The following is a 15986-nucleotide window of genomic DNA, read 5'->3' as shown; positions in this document are numbered from 1 at the left end:
AGAAAAATATTTTTTGTTTTTTTTCTTATTTGAAAGGGTGTTTTAAATTCATCATGTTTACGATCCATAATCAATATATTCCATCAGCTATTTTTGGATGCAGTGGATGAGCCAGGGCTGCTTGCGAAAACCACATCAGATGCGCTACCACTGCTGAAGGAGGTTAGCATTCCGCTCATTTTTTTTATATTATCATTTATTTATGACGATAACACTACATGGTTTTATTTTTTATTTTTTCTTATACCAGGTGAATCGGTTGCAGAACTCGGGGATTTTCCAAGTGTCTTCTTCGTTGGAATTCCAAGGGGACATGATTGGCAGCATCAATATGCTTCTGTGTGGAAGGCAACTTGACTCCAATTCCACCAACGTGACCCTTGCTGCCCCAGAGACAAGACAAGTGCTTAGCAACCGGTCCGTCTCCAGTGAGCGCAACACATCCAGTAGGTGTTACTTCTTCCAAAATACTTCCTATTTTCCTCAATATCTTTTATAATATCATATCATATCAAAATGTTTTTGTATGCACGTGTACTTGTGTTGGTGTTTACTCAGATGGGATGTGTACTTGTGGGTGTGGACAGATACATACTTGGTAGCTTCATAATTTACAGTTGGAGTCAAAAGTTTGGAGAAACTGTTGCATTATGGGGCTATGTGGTTAGCGCGCAGACCTCACAGCTAGGAGACCAGGGTTCAATTCCACCCTCGGCCATCTCTGTGTGGAGTTTGCATGTTCTCCCCGTGCATGCGTGGGTTTTCTCCCACATTCCAAAAACATGCTAGGTTAATTGGTGACTCCAAATTGTCCATAGGTATGAATGTGAGTGTGAATGGTTGTTTGTCTATATGTGCCCTGTGATTGGCTGGCGACCAGTCCAGGGTGTACCCCGCCTCTCGCCCGAAGACAGGGGGTTTTTCCGGGTACTCCGGTTTCCTCTCACATTCCAAAAAAAACATGCTAGGTTAATTGGCGACTCCAAATTGTCCATAGGTATGAATGTGAGTGTGAATGGTTGTTTGTCTATATGTGCCCTGTGATTGGCTGGCGACCAGTCCAGAGTGTACCTCGCGCAAAGACAGCTGGGATAGGCTCCAGCACCCCCCCTCGTGAGGAAAAGCGGTAGAAAATGAATGAATGAATGAATGTTGCATTATGAGAACTTGAGAGAAATGAGAAACTGTTTCCAAAGCTTCGACGTTATCATGTGTAGTTGTGACACTCATTCCGGATAAGGATGTGTACTTTTCAGGTCTTAACAAATGAGAATGTTCTGGAGGGTAAATAAAGTTGGACACATTTTTGCACATTAATGTGCGGTGAGGTTCATGCTTGGTGAGGCACTCTTTTGGAGCTGTTTTATGTTCATACAGTTTTCTTATTAAAAGAATAATGAGAAAAAAGAGGAAAATAATTAACTTTTGTTTAAAAAAAAAAATGTCTTTGAAATGTTTTCAAATAATTCTTTGTCCAATTTTTTTTTTACATTTTGAGCTTCTACATCTGTGCTGTCAAATTAATTAATTCCTTAAGCAGAGCATAAAAATATATAGTATTTTTCCTCTGTAGACGAACAGCAGTGACAAGCACCTCCCATATCCCTATCTACAGTATTGTCCGATAATGGTGTCACACTTATATTATATTACACAGTTTGTAGACTCTGTCGTCTCCTCCCCAATGGCATGTAATTGTTCAAAAGAAAAAAAAATCCCCAAAATCCACAGTGCCTTTTTTGATTGACTTAACAGGCATTTGTATTTCTATGGACGCATACTTGCCTCATATTCATATTAACGTCCACTACAACCATCATTGCACTTTTCATGGGATCTTTTGTAAACAAGCCCTTACAGAAAAGACAGATAAACAGAATGGCTGCTTATTGTTGAGTGATATTATGTGCGCCAACGTGGCCTGGGGCTGAATGGACATCGCCCGAGGCTGCGAGGCATCTGTGAAATACGTAATGACGCTTCAGCGGATGATTGAGGCACGTCTTTTCAAAGATGTTTTCTGTGTTTTGTTCCACAACATTCACAGCTCGGCTCTTGAAGGTTATGACAGCTTCATGTAAAATTGAGGGTAAACGCGACTAAAGATAGATAATATAGATAGGTATAGTAGCGAATTTAAGCCTTAAGAGCAAATAATCAGATTTTCATAAGATGCAGGGAAATACACGAGGAGTACTGCTGAATAAAATAAAATAAAATAAAAGCAATGACATGTTTGCGTCAGTACAAATTAGTGCGAACATGTTAGCGCACTAATGGCTGTTTTAGCTTCGCCGTCCGAATCATTTGGTACATTAAATGAATGCGATAATGGCCAATTGCGAGAGCTTTTGTTCGGCATTAAAAGCCAAGGCTTTGTATGAGGTTTTTTTTTTTTTATGTTCCCTTTTACAATTAGCATCTAAATGTTTTTATTCCAACGACGGATTATTAATTTGTCATGTAGCTACTTTGTTTCAACTAAGTGTAAAAAGTAGTTGTTTTTGTTCAATATATCTGGCTGTTTTAATGACATCTTCACAAAAGATGTGATGGAAGGGAATTCATTCAAGCATTTCTAGGAAATAATATGTAAAAAAAAAAAAAAAGTATTTTTAAAGTATCAAACAAATGTTATTGCGATTTGAAGGAGTTCATACATATCCTTAATGCTAATTAGTCGAAAAAAGCTTTTTAAAAGTCATAAAAACAGATGACCTTTGACACAATTTTTGTTTTTTCAATGTATGATGTAATATATAGTATTTTTATGACATTTGGGAGGGAGTTCGTGCAGTTTTACGCTAAACAACATATTCTATCCACTTCCTGATTGGCATTTTTTGCACGTTTGTCATACTTAAATGTTTTACATCAGGGGTCTCAAACACGCGGCCCGCGGGCCAAATGTGGCTCGCATGACACTAGTTTGAGGCCCCCGCCTTGATATGAAAGTTTAATAATGTTAGTGCGGCACCGCGCAAGTTTGATATGGATGCTGTATGGTATCATGTACCCAGAAAAAAATATTACGTTTGATTAATGTTCATGTTAAAGGTTAAATAACTGTTAATAGTTATCCTCCCTATCCGTGTGGAAGTGGTAAGATATGGATGCTGTATGGTATCATGTACCCAGAAAAAATTATTACGTTTGATTAATGTTCATGTTAAAGGTTAAATAACTGTTAATAGTTATCCTCCCTATCCGTGTGGAAGTGGTAAGTTTTTGGCTATTTAAGTTTAAAGGAAATAACTTGAAGGCTACCGTTTAGGTCGCTAGCTCTCTAGTTTGCGAGTTAGCATGTGTGTCAAGACCCTGCAGTTGCGCAATATGTTGTAAATAAAAAGAGTATAAATGTGACTATAGTCGTGTTTTGTCATGTCTACAGGGCTCTAATAATGCTTTGTTCATTTTAATCTGAAAAAAATAATTTGTCTAGCCACCAACTATATGTGGTTTCTTAAGTTTTTATTATTTGCCGTTTTATTATTATTATTTATTTATTACTGATTGATTGATTTTCTTTATTCTTGATTTGTTGATTTATTTTTCATCTTATTTTGTGTAGAAAAATAAAAAGTAAGATATTTGAGAACAGTGGAATTTTTTATCAGAGCTTTGGAACCAAAAAAAAAAAAGAAAATTGGAACCAAAGCAAAGTTTTTTTTAATTTTTTTTGTTTTTAATAAATGTGTTTTTTTTTTTTTTGGAAAACCTGAGCTCCAGTGGCCCCCAAGTAAATTGAGTTTGAAACCCCTGTTTTAGATGATCAAACTGATTTAAATACTAGTCAAAATGCATTTTTTTAATGAAAAAAATAAACCTACAATGGATTGGATTTGATATATTTTATTTAATATCAAATATGTAGTGTACAGTATGTATAACTTGAGGTTCATACAGGAGAGGATTTCTTTCAGACACTCAATAAATAAGTCTGAGACAGGTTTTTATAAGTAATAAAAACAGATGACATTCAGTGCGGTATTTGTTTTTTGAAGTATAAATGTCACGTCTTGGCATTGTGTAGTTGTGGCGGTGACCCCGGTATGCGGAGAGCAGGACCCAAAGTGAAGGTAAAAGTCTTCTTTAATCATTAAAGCTTCGACGCAGCGACAGGAAGCCACACAAGAATTGATGCTCCAGCACACGAGCGATGTCAACGCATCAACTAAACAAATGAAATGAAGGTGAACGAGAAAAGCAAAGTAGGAAAATGTTAAAAAAGAAGGACAATTTACTGCTACAAAAAGTAGTAAAAGTTACAGTGAAGGGTACTAGTACACTACCTGTACCAGGTACAACCCCAATGACAAACCAAAGGTACGATCCAATCCTCAGGTCGCATGTAAGCAGCCGTTTTCATTGCAATTAAATAGTGGCCCTCTTTACCCGCTCACCATTTTGACCATATGCTCCAGGGAGGTCCACAGCTAATGGCTGCCGTCCTTTATTTAGATGGTGGACAGATGTTGTCTTCTTCAACAACAGATGTGCAATCATAGTAGCTAAGTTAACAAGTGGACAAGACACTTATGAGCTTTAATGTCAGCTAGAGGAGATGATCAGTCAGAAATACGGCATAAAAAGCTTTGCAAGGAGAGAGAAAGACAGGGAGAGAGAGAGACTCTGTGTTACAGAGTTCTTTTCTTTCATTCGTTTTCTACCTCTTATTCTCACAACTGTCATGGGGTTATGCTGGAGCCTATCCCAGCTGTCTTTGGGCGAGAGGCGGGGTACACCCTGGACTGGTCGCCAGCCAATCACAGGGCACATATAGACAAACAACCATTCACACTCACATTCATACCTAGAGGGAGGAGAGAGGGAGGGAGGGAGAGAGAGGGAGAGAGAGAGGGGGAGAGAGAGGGAAGGAGAGAGGGAGGGAGAGAGAGGGAAGGAGAGAGGGAGGGAGAGAGAGGATGGAGAGAGGGGGAGAGAGAGAGAGAGGGAGGGAGGGAGGAGAGAGGGGGAGGGAGAGAGAGGGGGGGAGGGAGGAGAGAGAGGGAGGAGAGGGGGTAGAGAGAGAAAGGGAGAGATGGGGAAGGACAGAGGGGGTAGAGAGAGAAAGGGAGAGGGGGAGGGAGAGAGGGGGAAGGAGAGAGGAAGGGAGAGAGAGGGAGGAGAGAGAGAGGGAGGGAGAGAAAGGGAGGGAGCGAGAGGGAAGGAGAGAGGGAGGGAGAGAGGATGGAGAGAGGGGGAGACAGAGAGGGAGGAAGGGAGAGAAAGGGAGGGAGGAGAGAGAGGGAGGAGAGACAGAGGGGGAGGGAGAGAGAGAGAGAGAGAGGGGGGAGGGAGGAGAGAGAGGGAGGAGAGGGGGTAGAGAGAGAAGGAGAGAGGGGGAAGGAGAGAGGGAGGAAGGGAGAGAGGGGGAAGGAGAGAGAGAGGGAGGGAGAGAAAGGGAGGGAGAGAGAAGGAGGGAGGGAGGGAGAGAGAAGGAGGGAGGGAGGGAGGGAGAGAAAGGGAGAGAGAGAGAGAGGGAGGGAGGAAGAGGGAGAGAGAGAGAGGGAGGGAGAAAGAGGGAGGGAGGGAGGGAGAGAAAGGGAGAGAGAGAGAGAGGGAGGGAGGAAGAGGGAGAGAGAGAGAGGGAGGGAGAAAGAGGGAGAGAAAGGGAGAGAGAGAGAGGGAGGGAGAAAGAGGGAGAGAAAGGGAGAGAGAGAGAGGGAGAAAGAGGGAGGGAGCGAAAGGGAGTTAGAGAGAGTTCTTTTCATTCATTTGTTTTCTACCGCTTATTCTCACAACTGTCATGGGATTATGCTGGAGCCTATCCCAGCTGTCTTCGGGCGTGAGGTGGGGTACACCCTGGACTGGTGGCCAGCCAATCACAGGGCACATATAGACAAACAACCATTCACACTCACATTCATACCTATGGACAATTTGGAGTCGCCAATTATGTGTAACATAAAATCTAACTATTTTTTAATTCAAAATTGAATATTAATCCCCCTAATAATCAGTAAGCTTGTAATTGTCACTGTGTGTTGTGTAGGTTCTTTTTGTCAAAGCCTGGTCAACACACTGGAGGGAACACCTGGCCTGAGCTACTTTTGGAGGACCTTCAAGCTGTTTTTCCAAGGCAAAGTCCTTTTCACACCGGACACCCCTGCTGCTCGCCTCATCATCAAAGAGGTAAAGTCTGTATAGATCAGGGATCGCCGACACGATGCCCACAGGCACCTGGGCAGCCCCCCCCATGACCACATGAGGTGCCCGCAAGGCGGCTTTCCAGTTAATAATGTGTGAGCACGATGAAGAAATGCATTCTGAAATCCAAAATATGAGTTGTGGATACCAATATTTTGTTAATGTTCTAGTAAAACAAGCATATTCGGTTTGTTTGGGTGGAAACAAGCTATGGTAATGGTAATGGTAATGGTTTTATTTCATTTGAACATGCATCAGATTACAATTGAATGCATCACATAATCAGTTCACAGTTCCACATGTCCAAAAGGAGTAGGAAGAAGCAAAGCTTATTAAATCCTACCCCTCCATCTGGTCCTTTTACAATCAGTAACTGTTACATTTGTTCACTTCCTGCTTTCCATAATACAGTTTAAGTTTTTTTTTTGTCGTTTTTTTTTTAATAATGTACCTCGTACGGAAGTACGAGGTGATATGAGCATCCAATGACATAATGGGTACCATAGTAAGTGTCAATATAGTGATATATATAGCACATCATGACTGGTTCAAGACTCTTCATCCTTGTATTTAGCAAACATCAACTGCTTGTATTGTTTCTTGAATTGTTTGATTTCCTTACTCAATCCATTCCATAGTTTGATTCCACATACTGAAATGCTATGGCTTTTTAACGTAGTCCTAGCATATAAGTGTTTCAAATGTACTTCTTCCCTGAGATCATATTTCTCCTCTCTTGTAGAGAAGTATTGGAGGATATTTTTAGCTAATTGGTTATTTTTTAGCCTTATGCATTATTTTAGCTGTTTGAAGATGAACTATATCAGCAAGTTTAAGTATTTGTGATTTTAGAAATAAGGAGTTAGTATGTTCTCTGTAGGCGGCATTATGAATTATCCTTACTGGCCTTTTTTTGCAGTACATTTAGCGAGTGAAGATTGCTTTTATAGTTAATTCATTCATTTTCTACCGCTTTTTCCTTTTCCTACGAGGGTCGCGGGGGTGCTGGAGCCTATCCCAGCTGTCTTCGAGCGAGAGGCGGGGTACACCCTGGACTGGTCGCCAGCCAATCACAGGGCACATATAGACAAACAACCATTCACACTCACATTCATACCTACGTATGGACAGAGTACCCAGAGAAAACCCACGCATGCATGGGGAGAACATGCAAACTCCACACAGACATGGCCGAGAGTGGAATTGAACGCAGGTCTCCTAGCTGTGAGGTCTGCTCGCTAACCACTCGTCCACCGTGCCGCCGCTTTTATACTTATTAGCCCATATTTCCACACAATAAGTAAGATATGGTAGAACCAGAATAAAAGAGTAATAAAGAGTGTGGAGTGATTTCTGATTTGAGAACAAATTTTGCTTTGTTCAATACTGAAATATTTCTGGCCAACTTATGTTGTATATTTGTAATATGAGGTTACCGGCTCATATTTTCATCTATTGTGATCCCCAGAAATCGAAAATAGATGTTAAAAACATGAGAAGCCATTTTCCTTTTGCAAAAGTAGCTCTCACAAGAAAAGTTGTTGGAGATCACTGGTTTAGATGGACGGCAACAAAAGCTTTATGTGGAAGACAACACAACATTTAATAAGCAGTCGGGCTTTCAGCAAATGCAACAAGATATTAGCATCATCTCGCATCAGCAAAACTAACAAGGACGTGTCACGGCGCGTGCACAATTAGCACTTTCCTCTCTTGGTTGTTTACAAGTCCACCATTTATAAAATGGCCTCCTCCAGGGGATTAATGTTGTATTCAGCTAAAACAAGGTGCTACTTAATAGTATAAATCTACTATATCACTACCTTTAATCAGCTTCTGGATAAAATCGTCGAAATATCCTCCAAAAATGTCATCTGTTTGTATACTTTTCTTGTTGTTGTTTCAGGCTAACAGCACCTTCAACGCCTTGGCTATGCTAAAGGAAATGGCCGACTCGTGGAACAAGCTGGGGCCGCGTGTTTGGGATTTCTTCCAGAACAGCACACAAGTCAACACAATTCGGGCAAGTTATGCGTCCCTATGCGTTCCAACAAAGTTGGCGGAACGAAGGGGGTGAATTTGCTATGCTATGCTATGTCGATATTATAGATAAACACAATGTAAACAAGGGTCTTCTTAAGATGATCAAGGATGTTGTGAAAGCATCATAATATGAAGGGAGGATGACGGAAATGAACTGGAGAATACGAACGCAAGCAGTCGTCACAGCATACCTTTATGCATTCATTCACAGCGTCAGCATTTGCGAACAAAAAAGAGGTAAAGCGCATATTTCCTAATATATGCGTATTGACATACATTCATTTTTACCATTGAGAGGGAGACTCTGTATTACAGAGTTCTTTTCATTCATTTGTTTTCTACCGCTTATTCTCACAACTGTCATGGGATTATGCTGGAGCCTATCCCAGCTGTCTTCGGGCGGAAGGCGGGGTACACCCTGGACTGGTCGCCAGCCAATCACAGCTCACATATAGACAAACAACCATTCACACTCACATTCATACCTATGGACAATTTTGGAGTCGCCAATTAACCTAGCATGTTTTTGGAATGTGGGAGGAAACCGGAGTACCCGGACACGAGTACCCGAGCAGGGAATTGAACAGTAGCATTACAATCAATACTTAATCAAATACTTAGTGCAGGATACAAAAAAGCACCACATACGTAGGTGACAAATGACAACAAAAATAATGAGTCACTAAAGGCGATCGACTTGCAGCAATGCCTAGTAGGCGGGGTACACCCTGGTGGCCAGCCAATCACAGGGCACATATAGACAAACAACCATTCACACTCACATTCATACCTATGGACAATTTTGGAGTCGCAAATTAACCTAGCATGTTTTTGGAATGTGGGAGGATACCGGAGTACCCGCAGAAAACCCGGGAAGAACATGCAAACTCCACACAGAGATACCCGAGCAGGGAATTGAACACCTTTATGCATTCATTCACAGCGTCAGCATTTGCGAACAAAAAAAAAAAGGTAAAGCGCATATTTCCCAAATATATGCGTATTGACATACATTCATTTTTACCATTGCCTTTGAAAGTTTTCCATGGCCTGGTTCGGCCCTGACCCGACTCGTGGTTGGGTACCCCTGGTCTTGAGGACAAAAACGCAGACCGGTCCAATTATAAAGAATCACTTATGGATGATGTACACACACTGCAAAAGAGAGTCTGTTCAGTATGGAAAGAGAGGCAAGGAAGTAATTAGGGATAAGTAGAGGATAATTTTCATCCTGGCAGAAAGGATTATCTATAGAAGTAGAGGACATGGACACTTTGCCTCCACCTCTATCGTCTCCCTCCCTCTCTCTCTCTCTTGCAGTATTTCCTTGACACTGACATTACTCTAGTGTCACTCCAAATGAGCTTATAGGCAGCTGGAGAGGAGAAGCTCCGAACAGGCGGGGTATTCATTACCCTAGCGCTAACCTTTACACAAATGGGGCCTCGCTAGCCTCCTTTGTCTTCATTTTCTTCCCCGCAGCCTCTCTCTTCTCTCCTCGCTTTCTCTACCTCGAAACCACGTAGCTCGTCATCACCAGGCAGTTGTTCAAGGTCACAGACATGTTTTATCGTTGATGGGCTGGTGATTATGACGACGGCATTTTGTAAAAAAAACTGAGAAAGCGGCTCTAAATAGAGGCGTTCTAGTCCAAAATCGCTATAATCTGTAGCATCAAAATACTTTTTTGGAAGATATGCTAGCATATCTTTACATATCCTCAAACTTGTATATTTAGTCATTAGACAAATAACCAATGGCGGCCATGTTTTGTAATTCAGCTTTTCCCTTCTGGGGTTGCCATAGCAAATCAATCGCTTCCATCCTACCCTGTCTCTCTCACACCAACTACCCTCATGTCCTCCTTCACTACATCCATAAACCTCCTCTTTGGTCTTCTTCTGCGCCTCCTACCTGGCAGCATCCTTCTACCAATATATTCACTATCTCTCCTCTGGACATGTCCAAACCGTCTCAGTCTGGCCTCTCTCACTTTATCTCCAAGGCCTCTAACATGTAATGTACTTGTTCCTGATCCTATCCATCCTGGTCACTCCCAATGGGAACCTCACTGCTATCCCCAGTTCTGCTTCCTGTCTTTTCCTCAGTGCCACTGTCTCTAGACCAAACAACATGGCTGGTCTCACTACAGTTTTGTATACCTTTCCTTTCATTTTAGCTGAAACTCTTCTATCACACATCATCACGTCTGACACTTTTCTCCACCCGTTCCATCCTGCCTTTTCACAATCTCCATTGTCTAATATTGATAAAAGTCCCCTATGGGTGTGTACCAAAACACCAAAACACCCAAAAGTTACAGTGGTTTGTTGAGCCGTGTGAGAAAATTCAAGTCAACCGACGAATGGAGTTCATTAACAGCACAAACATGTGGTGTATTGGTCAGATAAAATAACAGCACAAGCAGGAGAGTGGGGGGGGGGGGGTGCATGTTTTGACAAATGTTCACACTTATGCATGCAGCAGAGTTTCAAAATATTTCTTCTTTTCAAAATATGTTGATTTTTAACTTGGCTGTCATCCAGATCTGCCCCCCCCCTTTTTTGCAGAAGATGAGTATCCTCTTAATTGTGACTGGTAGTTTTTTTCCCCACTCAAGTGCTTCCAGTATCAATGGTTTCTCAATGGGAGTTTGTGTGATTAATTGTTGTTAATGGTCCAAATCAATGTCGTTACAGAAGCTGCTGGCCAATCCGATGTTTGCAGCAGCGCTCGACCGACATCTGAATGGCACGGGCTTGACGTCGGCGCTTATCGCCAACTTCCTCTATAATGGCCCCCCGGAGGGTCGACCTGCAGATATGCCGCCGTACGACTGGCGAGACTTTTACAATGCAACCACCCAGACGTTACAGTTTCTCTCCGACTTCTTGGGTGTATGTATGAAGTTTATTGTTTTTTTTTTTATCAAAACTCTGTGTTCCTTTGCTGGGAAAAGCAAAAATGTCTTATCGAACCGCCTTTTGTGTTCGTGGAACAGATCGTTTTGTTGCTTCACTAATAATCACTTTGTTAGAGGCCTCGCTAACGCTCCCGGTTGATGTTATTGATCTGCAGCACACTTGCTCTACAAGGCTGATGATAAAAAGTGTGTCCACACACACAAAATCACAGCCCGAATATTTGCAAGATATCGTTTTGATGTAATCAAACTAAGAAAATATACAGTTTTAAAACATATTACAATAAACAGCAACAGCTGGTTGTGTTTAGCTTACTTTCATTTAACAGGCAAAGAAAATAGAGAAGAAATAGTAATAATATACAACAGCAACAAAATAATTGGTCTGTAAAGAGAAAAAAAATGTTAGAATCCCGACAACTGCTGCCAAAGTATTATTTACATCGTTAATATTTTGTATTTCTAGTTTGAATTTTTAAAAAGGTGAGAAATTTTGCTACAATTGAAAGCCAGTCGGCGGCACAGCGGTTGAGTGGTTAGTGCGCAGACCTCACAGCTGGGAGACCAGGGTTCAATTCCAGGTGTGGAGTTTGCTTGTTCTCCCCGTGCATGCGTGGGTTTTCTCCGGGTACTCCGGTTTCCTCCCACATTCCAAAAACATGCTAGGTTAATTAGCGACTCCAAATTGTCCATAAGTATGAATGTGAGTGTGAATGGTTGTTTGTCTATATGTGCCCTGTGATTGGCTGGCCACCGGTCCAGGGTGTAGCCTGCCTCTCGCCCAAAGACAGCTGGGATAGGCTCCAGCAGTAGAAAATGAATGAATGAATGAAAGCCAGTCATCCAATTTGAAATCTTAACATAAATGCTAAATAGAAAAGTGTCCTTTTTTGTGTCATTTTAGACTAATTTAATCATTAATTTTTTTTCCTTTGCAGTGCTTGGACTTGAACAAGTTCGAGGCGGTGCCGAGTGAATCCCACCTGGTGAGCAAAGCCTTGGAATTCCTCAAGAATGACACTTTCTGGGCCGGGGTGGTTTTTCAGAACATGGAGTCCGACTCCGACAAGCCGCCTCCTCATGTCAGGTACACAATCCGGATGGACATCGACGAGCTGGAGCGAACCAACAAACTGAAAGAACGGTACGTAAAAAAAGCAACTTTACCTCCACGTGTTTGGTTTGACTTGGTTTAAGAAGGCACCGACCGACGATAGCAACAGCATGTCCACATTTTTTTATTTCATAAGGTCATGGTCTCCCGGCGCCCGAGACAACTCTTTTAATGATCTGCGCTACATCTGGGGGGGCTTTGCCTATCTGCAGGATATGGTGGACCAAGGCATCATAAGAGCACACACGTCCAAGACACGGTCACTTGGTGTTTTTGCTCAGCAAATGCCATACCCTTGCTATGTAGATGACACGTGAGTACAAACGTTTTTTTTTTATATTTTTATTCCTGCAAAAACCCTCCAATAAGATTGTCTTTGTGATATCCATGGCATCGAAGATGCTGCTTATCCTGCAAAAAAATCTTCCCTGATTAAGATTGCCAGTGAGAACATCCCTGCCATCGTTATGTGCAACCACTGAGTCCTTATTCATGGGGGATATATTTTGCTTAGTCAAGACCAATAGTCCAGACGTGAGGAAATGAGCATATGTAAGACCCTTTCTAATTGGTTTATGCGTAGGTAAGTTAGTCAATTTAGTAAGAATCCTGAGCTGAAAGAATTTTTTTTTTATCACTGAACTGATTTGGTTGTCAAGTGTAAAAGAGCTGTCAATAAAAACACCAAGATTTTTAACACGGGGGCCCCTATAGCATTGTTGACACCAGTAAGGACTGTGTCCCCAAAAATCACAACCTCAGTTTTCTGTTCATTTCAGGTCAAAAAAATGATTTACAGCCAGGTTTTTAAATGATGGGGGCAGTTTTTTAAGGCCACAAAGGAATCAGTTTTGCATTGTAGGAGTAGTTATCGTTGGACATCATCTTGAATTGTGGTGGTTTTTAAAAATTTAACCAAATAGCAAAACCAGACAGGATCTAAAGTAGAACCTTGGGGCACCCCATAGCCAAAAGCGGAAGTCTATGGGGAAGGACCTATTATGGTTTTCCCACTTTTCTGACCTATAAAACTTGTTACAATGTTGTAATGTTGTTACAAAGCATCAGATAATGTGGTCTGCACATTTGGAAGTGAGCCCTGAATGAAGTTTTGGTGACATATTTGTGACCAATCACAGCAGAGTGTGAGTACCGAGAGGAGGGCTGGGCTGGAGTAAATTAAACAAAAGCAGGAAACCATGGAAACACAGAAATAAGTGCAAAATCTGCAAGATCTAGAAACCGTACGGGCTATTGTGTGTAGCTGCTCTACAGGAGTCCACAACTCAATACAAAGTGCCGCAAATGAGCATAATAGGTCCCCTTTAAGTACAATTTAAAGTGCAATACATGTCTCTGGGCTGGACAGAATATATATATTGTGGTCAACTGTGTCAAAGGCTGCTGTCAAACCTAAAAGCACCAGCATAGCTGAACTAGCGGTCTGTTAATAAAACCATTGAAAAGTCATTGAAAAAAAAAATTAAAGTGCAGTTCCTCTATGACAGGATTTTTAAAAGTAGATTGACATTTTTAAGCAATGTTGTATGAGATTCCAGCTAGGCGTAGGCCACTTTTTCTAACACTTTTGACAAGAATGGGGGTTAAAAAATGGGTCTGTAATTTCACAGGACAAATGGGTCTAGGTTGTGCTTTCTTAGGATTGTTTGAATGCACTTGGAACACAACCAGAAGTGATGGAAGTATTTATTAACTTTCATGCGAAAGACCCAACTGGATGAAACACATCTTTGACCACAGGAAGACCAATTGGTGGGTCTTACACTTTGGACTATCTTAGACGGCTTAGCCAGTAGTAGGGGCTTAAAGTCTTTGAGTCCATCAGACAGTTCTGGCGCTGTGCAATAAATGGTTACAGATCAGGTGGAAATTTTGTCAATAGAAAATAACAATACTTTTCACATAATGACACAGAGGGAACCACTCCATTAGATTCAGATGAATTTATAATCCTATTTAAAACATTAAAAAGAACCCCAGGTCTATGACTGTTATTGGACACAAGGTTGGAAGCACAGGGTATTGAGTCTTTACAGCCGTGACAGCTTTCTGATGATTTGATAAGCATTCTGTTAAATGTCCCCTGAGAGACTTTCAACTTGTCATTTTTCCACTTTCTTTCCGCTCGGCGACACCCTCGCTTCAGTGCACAAGTGGTGTCGTTTAGCCATGGTTCACCACCAGTAAGCTTAGACCACCTTTTCGTAAAAGGTGCAAGTGGAGTTAATCAAACCCCTCTAATCAAAGATCCTCTATATGACAGGATCGGTTTGATTTTTTTTCAGGCTGCACTGCAAAAAATGTGAGTCAAAAATTCCCTATGTGACAATTCTGGCATAGATTAGGCTGCTTATCTCTTTGAATATCTTTCTCTCACTAAGATTTCATGGGAGTCGATCCCTGTTGGTGTTATAGTACTTCCATTAATAAAGACAAATCCCATCGATGCCATCAAAAAGGAAGATAATTACCAGACGTGAAGTAATCAGTGCCACTTCAAGAGCATACAGATCTCTTTTTCAATATCTTTCATCTTCCAGTATCCTACCATAAAAAAGGCACACACACACACACACACAGAAACAACAATATTACATGATAGTGCCATCTTGGAGTGGGGGACACATGGACTACAAATAAGACCAAAAAGTAATAATAAAGCCACAGACGTACAACAACATTGCATGCTAGAGCACAGACAAAAAAAAGTAGTCCTGCGTGCAAAAATGATTGATAAATAATTACAGAGGATAAATGAAAGCCATAAAAGTGTGGCAATACCCTTCAAGTCCCGCCACCATTTACTTCCTGATCCGATAAATTATTAAGCTCTAAAAATTGCTATTTCATTCATTAATAACTGAAGCGAGACAAAGGAAGATGGGATGAAACGCATCGCGTAAGAGAAACAGTAAGGCATGATGGTCCTTTGCTGGTAATTTACCTGCTCTGTGCTAAGTTTTAGTACTTAAAAAAATGCATTGTTTTAGTTGGAATAAATTCCGACAAAAATGCTACAACTTGGAGCTCAACTTAAAAAAATATGCCTATTTTAAAAATTAAATATCGTCACAGAAGGATGATACTTACAATATCAATATATAAATACATATATACAACACAATATAATTTGGTTTACCGAAATATATTTATAGTCATAAGCCATTTATGTAAATCATCTAAAATATAATTTACATCAATCACGATATACAATCTAATTAACCCTTAGATGCACGACTGACTGGAAGTGGGTCAAAAATGACCCATACTAGAATCAATGCGTTTTTTTATGCCAATTTTGCCATTTTAGTTAGGAATAATGACTTGTATGATATTTAGTATTATATTTAGGACCACACAAGAATGATTTCATGTTAGAAACATCTTCATTTTTCACTTTTTTACATCTTTGAAAAAGAAAATGACCCCGAACAACAATAGAAAAAGTGAGGATCCATTGTTTGTTGCATAAAGGTAAGTTAAAAATGTGAATGGCACCTCAACCAGTCCAGTCCGCCTCTCGTCCAAAGACAGCTGGGATAGGCTCCAGCATATCCCATTTTCAACAGAAGTGGGCTCATCTATGATAAAAAGATATTGTTCAATATGACTGTATGGAGTCGAGTCTTTATAGTGTTGCCATTTTTACTTTATTATATTGTTTGTGCGCCACAATCAACCACAGGTTACCCCCCCCACCACCCCACACCTCACCCCCCACCCGTCGCCCCCCAC

The 15986-nt window shown here is 41.1% G+C and overlaps 1 protein-coding gene across 1 annotated transcript in view; it reads left to right on the top strand.

Annotated features, from left to right (window-relative positions):
• Positions 1-15986, top strand: part of LOC131125136 (phospholipid-transporting ATPase ABCA1) — an 89486-nt gene that overhangs the window by 17552 nt on the left and 55948 nt on the right. Inside the window, exons 8-14 of the mRNA XM_078795770.1 lie at positions 88-162; positions 251-446; positions 5996-6135; positions 8057-8173; positions 10893-11090; positions 12055-12260; positions 12367-12543. Coding sequence (XP_078651896.1) covers positions 88-162; positions 251-446; positions 5996-6135; positions 8057-8173; positions 10893-11090; positions 12055-12260; positions 12367-12543 — 1109 coding nt within the window. The remainder of the gene's footprint in view (positions 1-87; positions 163-250; positions 447-5995; positions 6136-8056; positions 8174-10892; positions 11091-12054; positions 12261-12366; positions 12544-15986) is intronic.

This window comes from Doryrhamphus excisus, linkage group LG2 (assembly GCF_037039965.1).
Source record: "Doryrhamphus excisus strain RoL-2023G ecotype Guam linkage group LG2, RoL_Dexc_Guam_v1.1, whole genome shotgun sequence".
Taxonomy (NCBI): domain Eukaryota; kingdom Metazoa; phylum Chordata; class Actinopteri; order Syngnathiformes; family Syngnathidae; genus Doryrhamphus; species Doryrhamphus excisus.
This window is presented reverse-complemented; position numbering and strand designations above follow the sequence as displayed.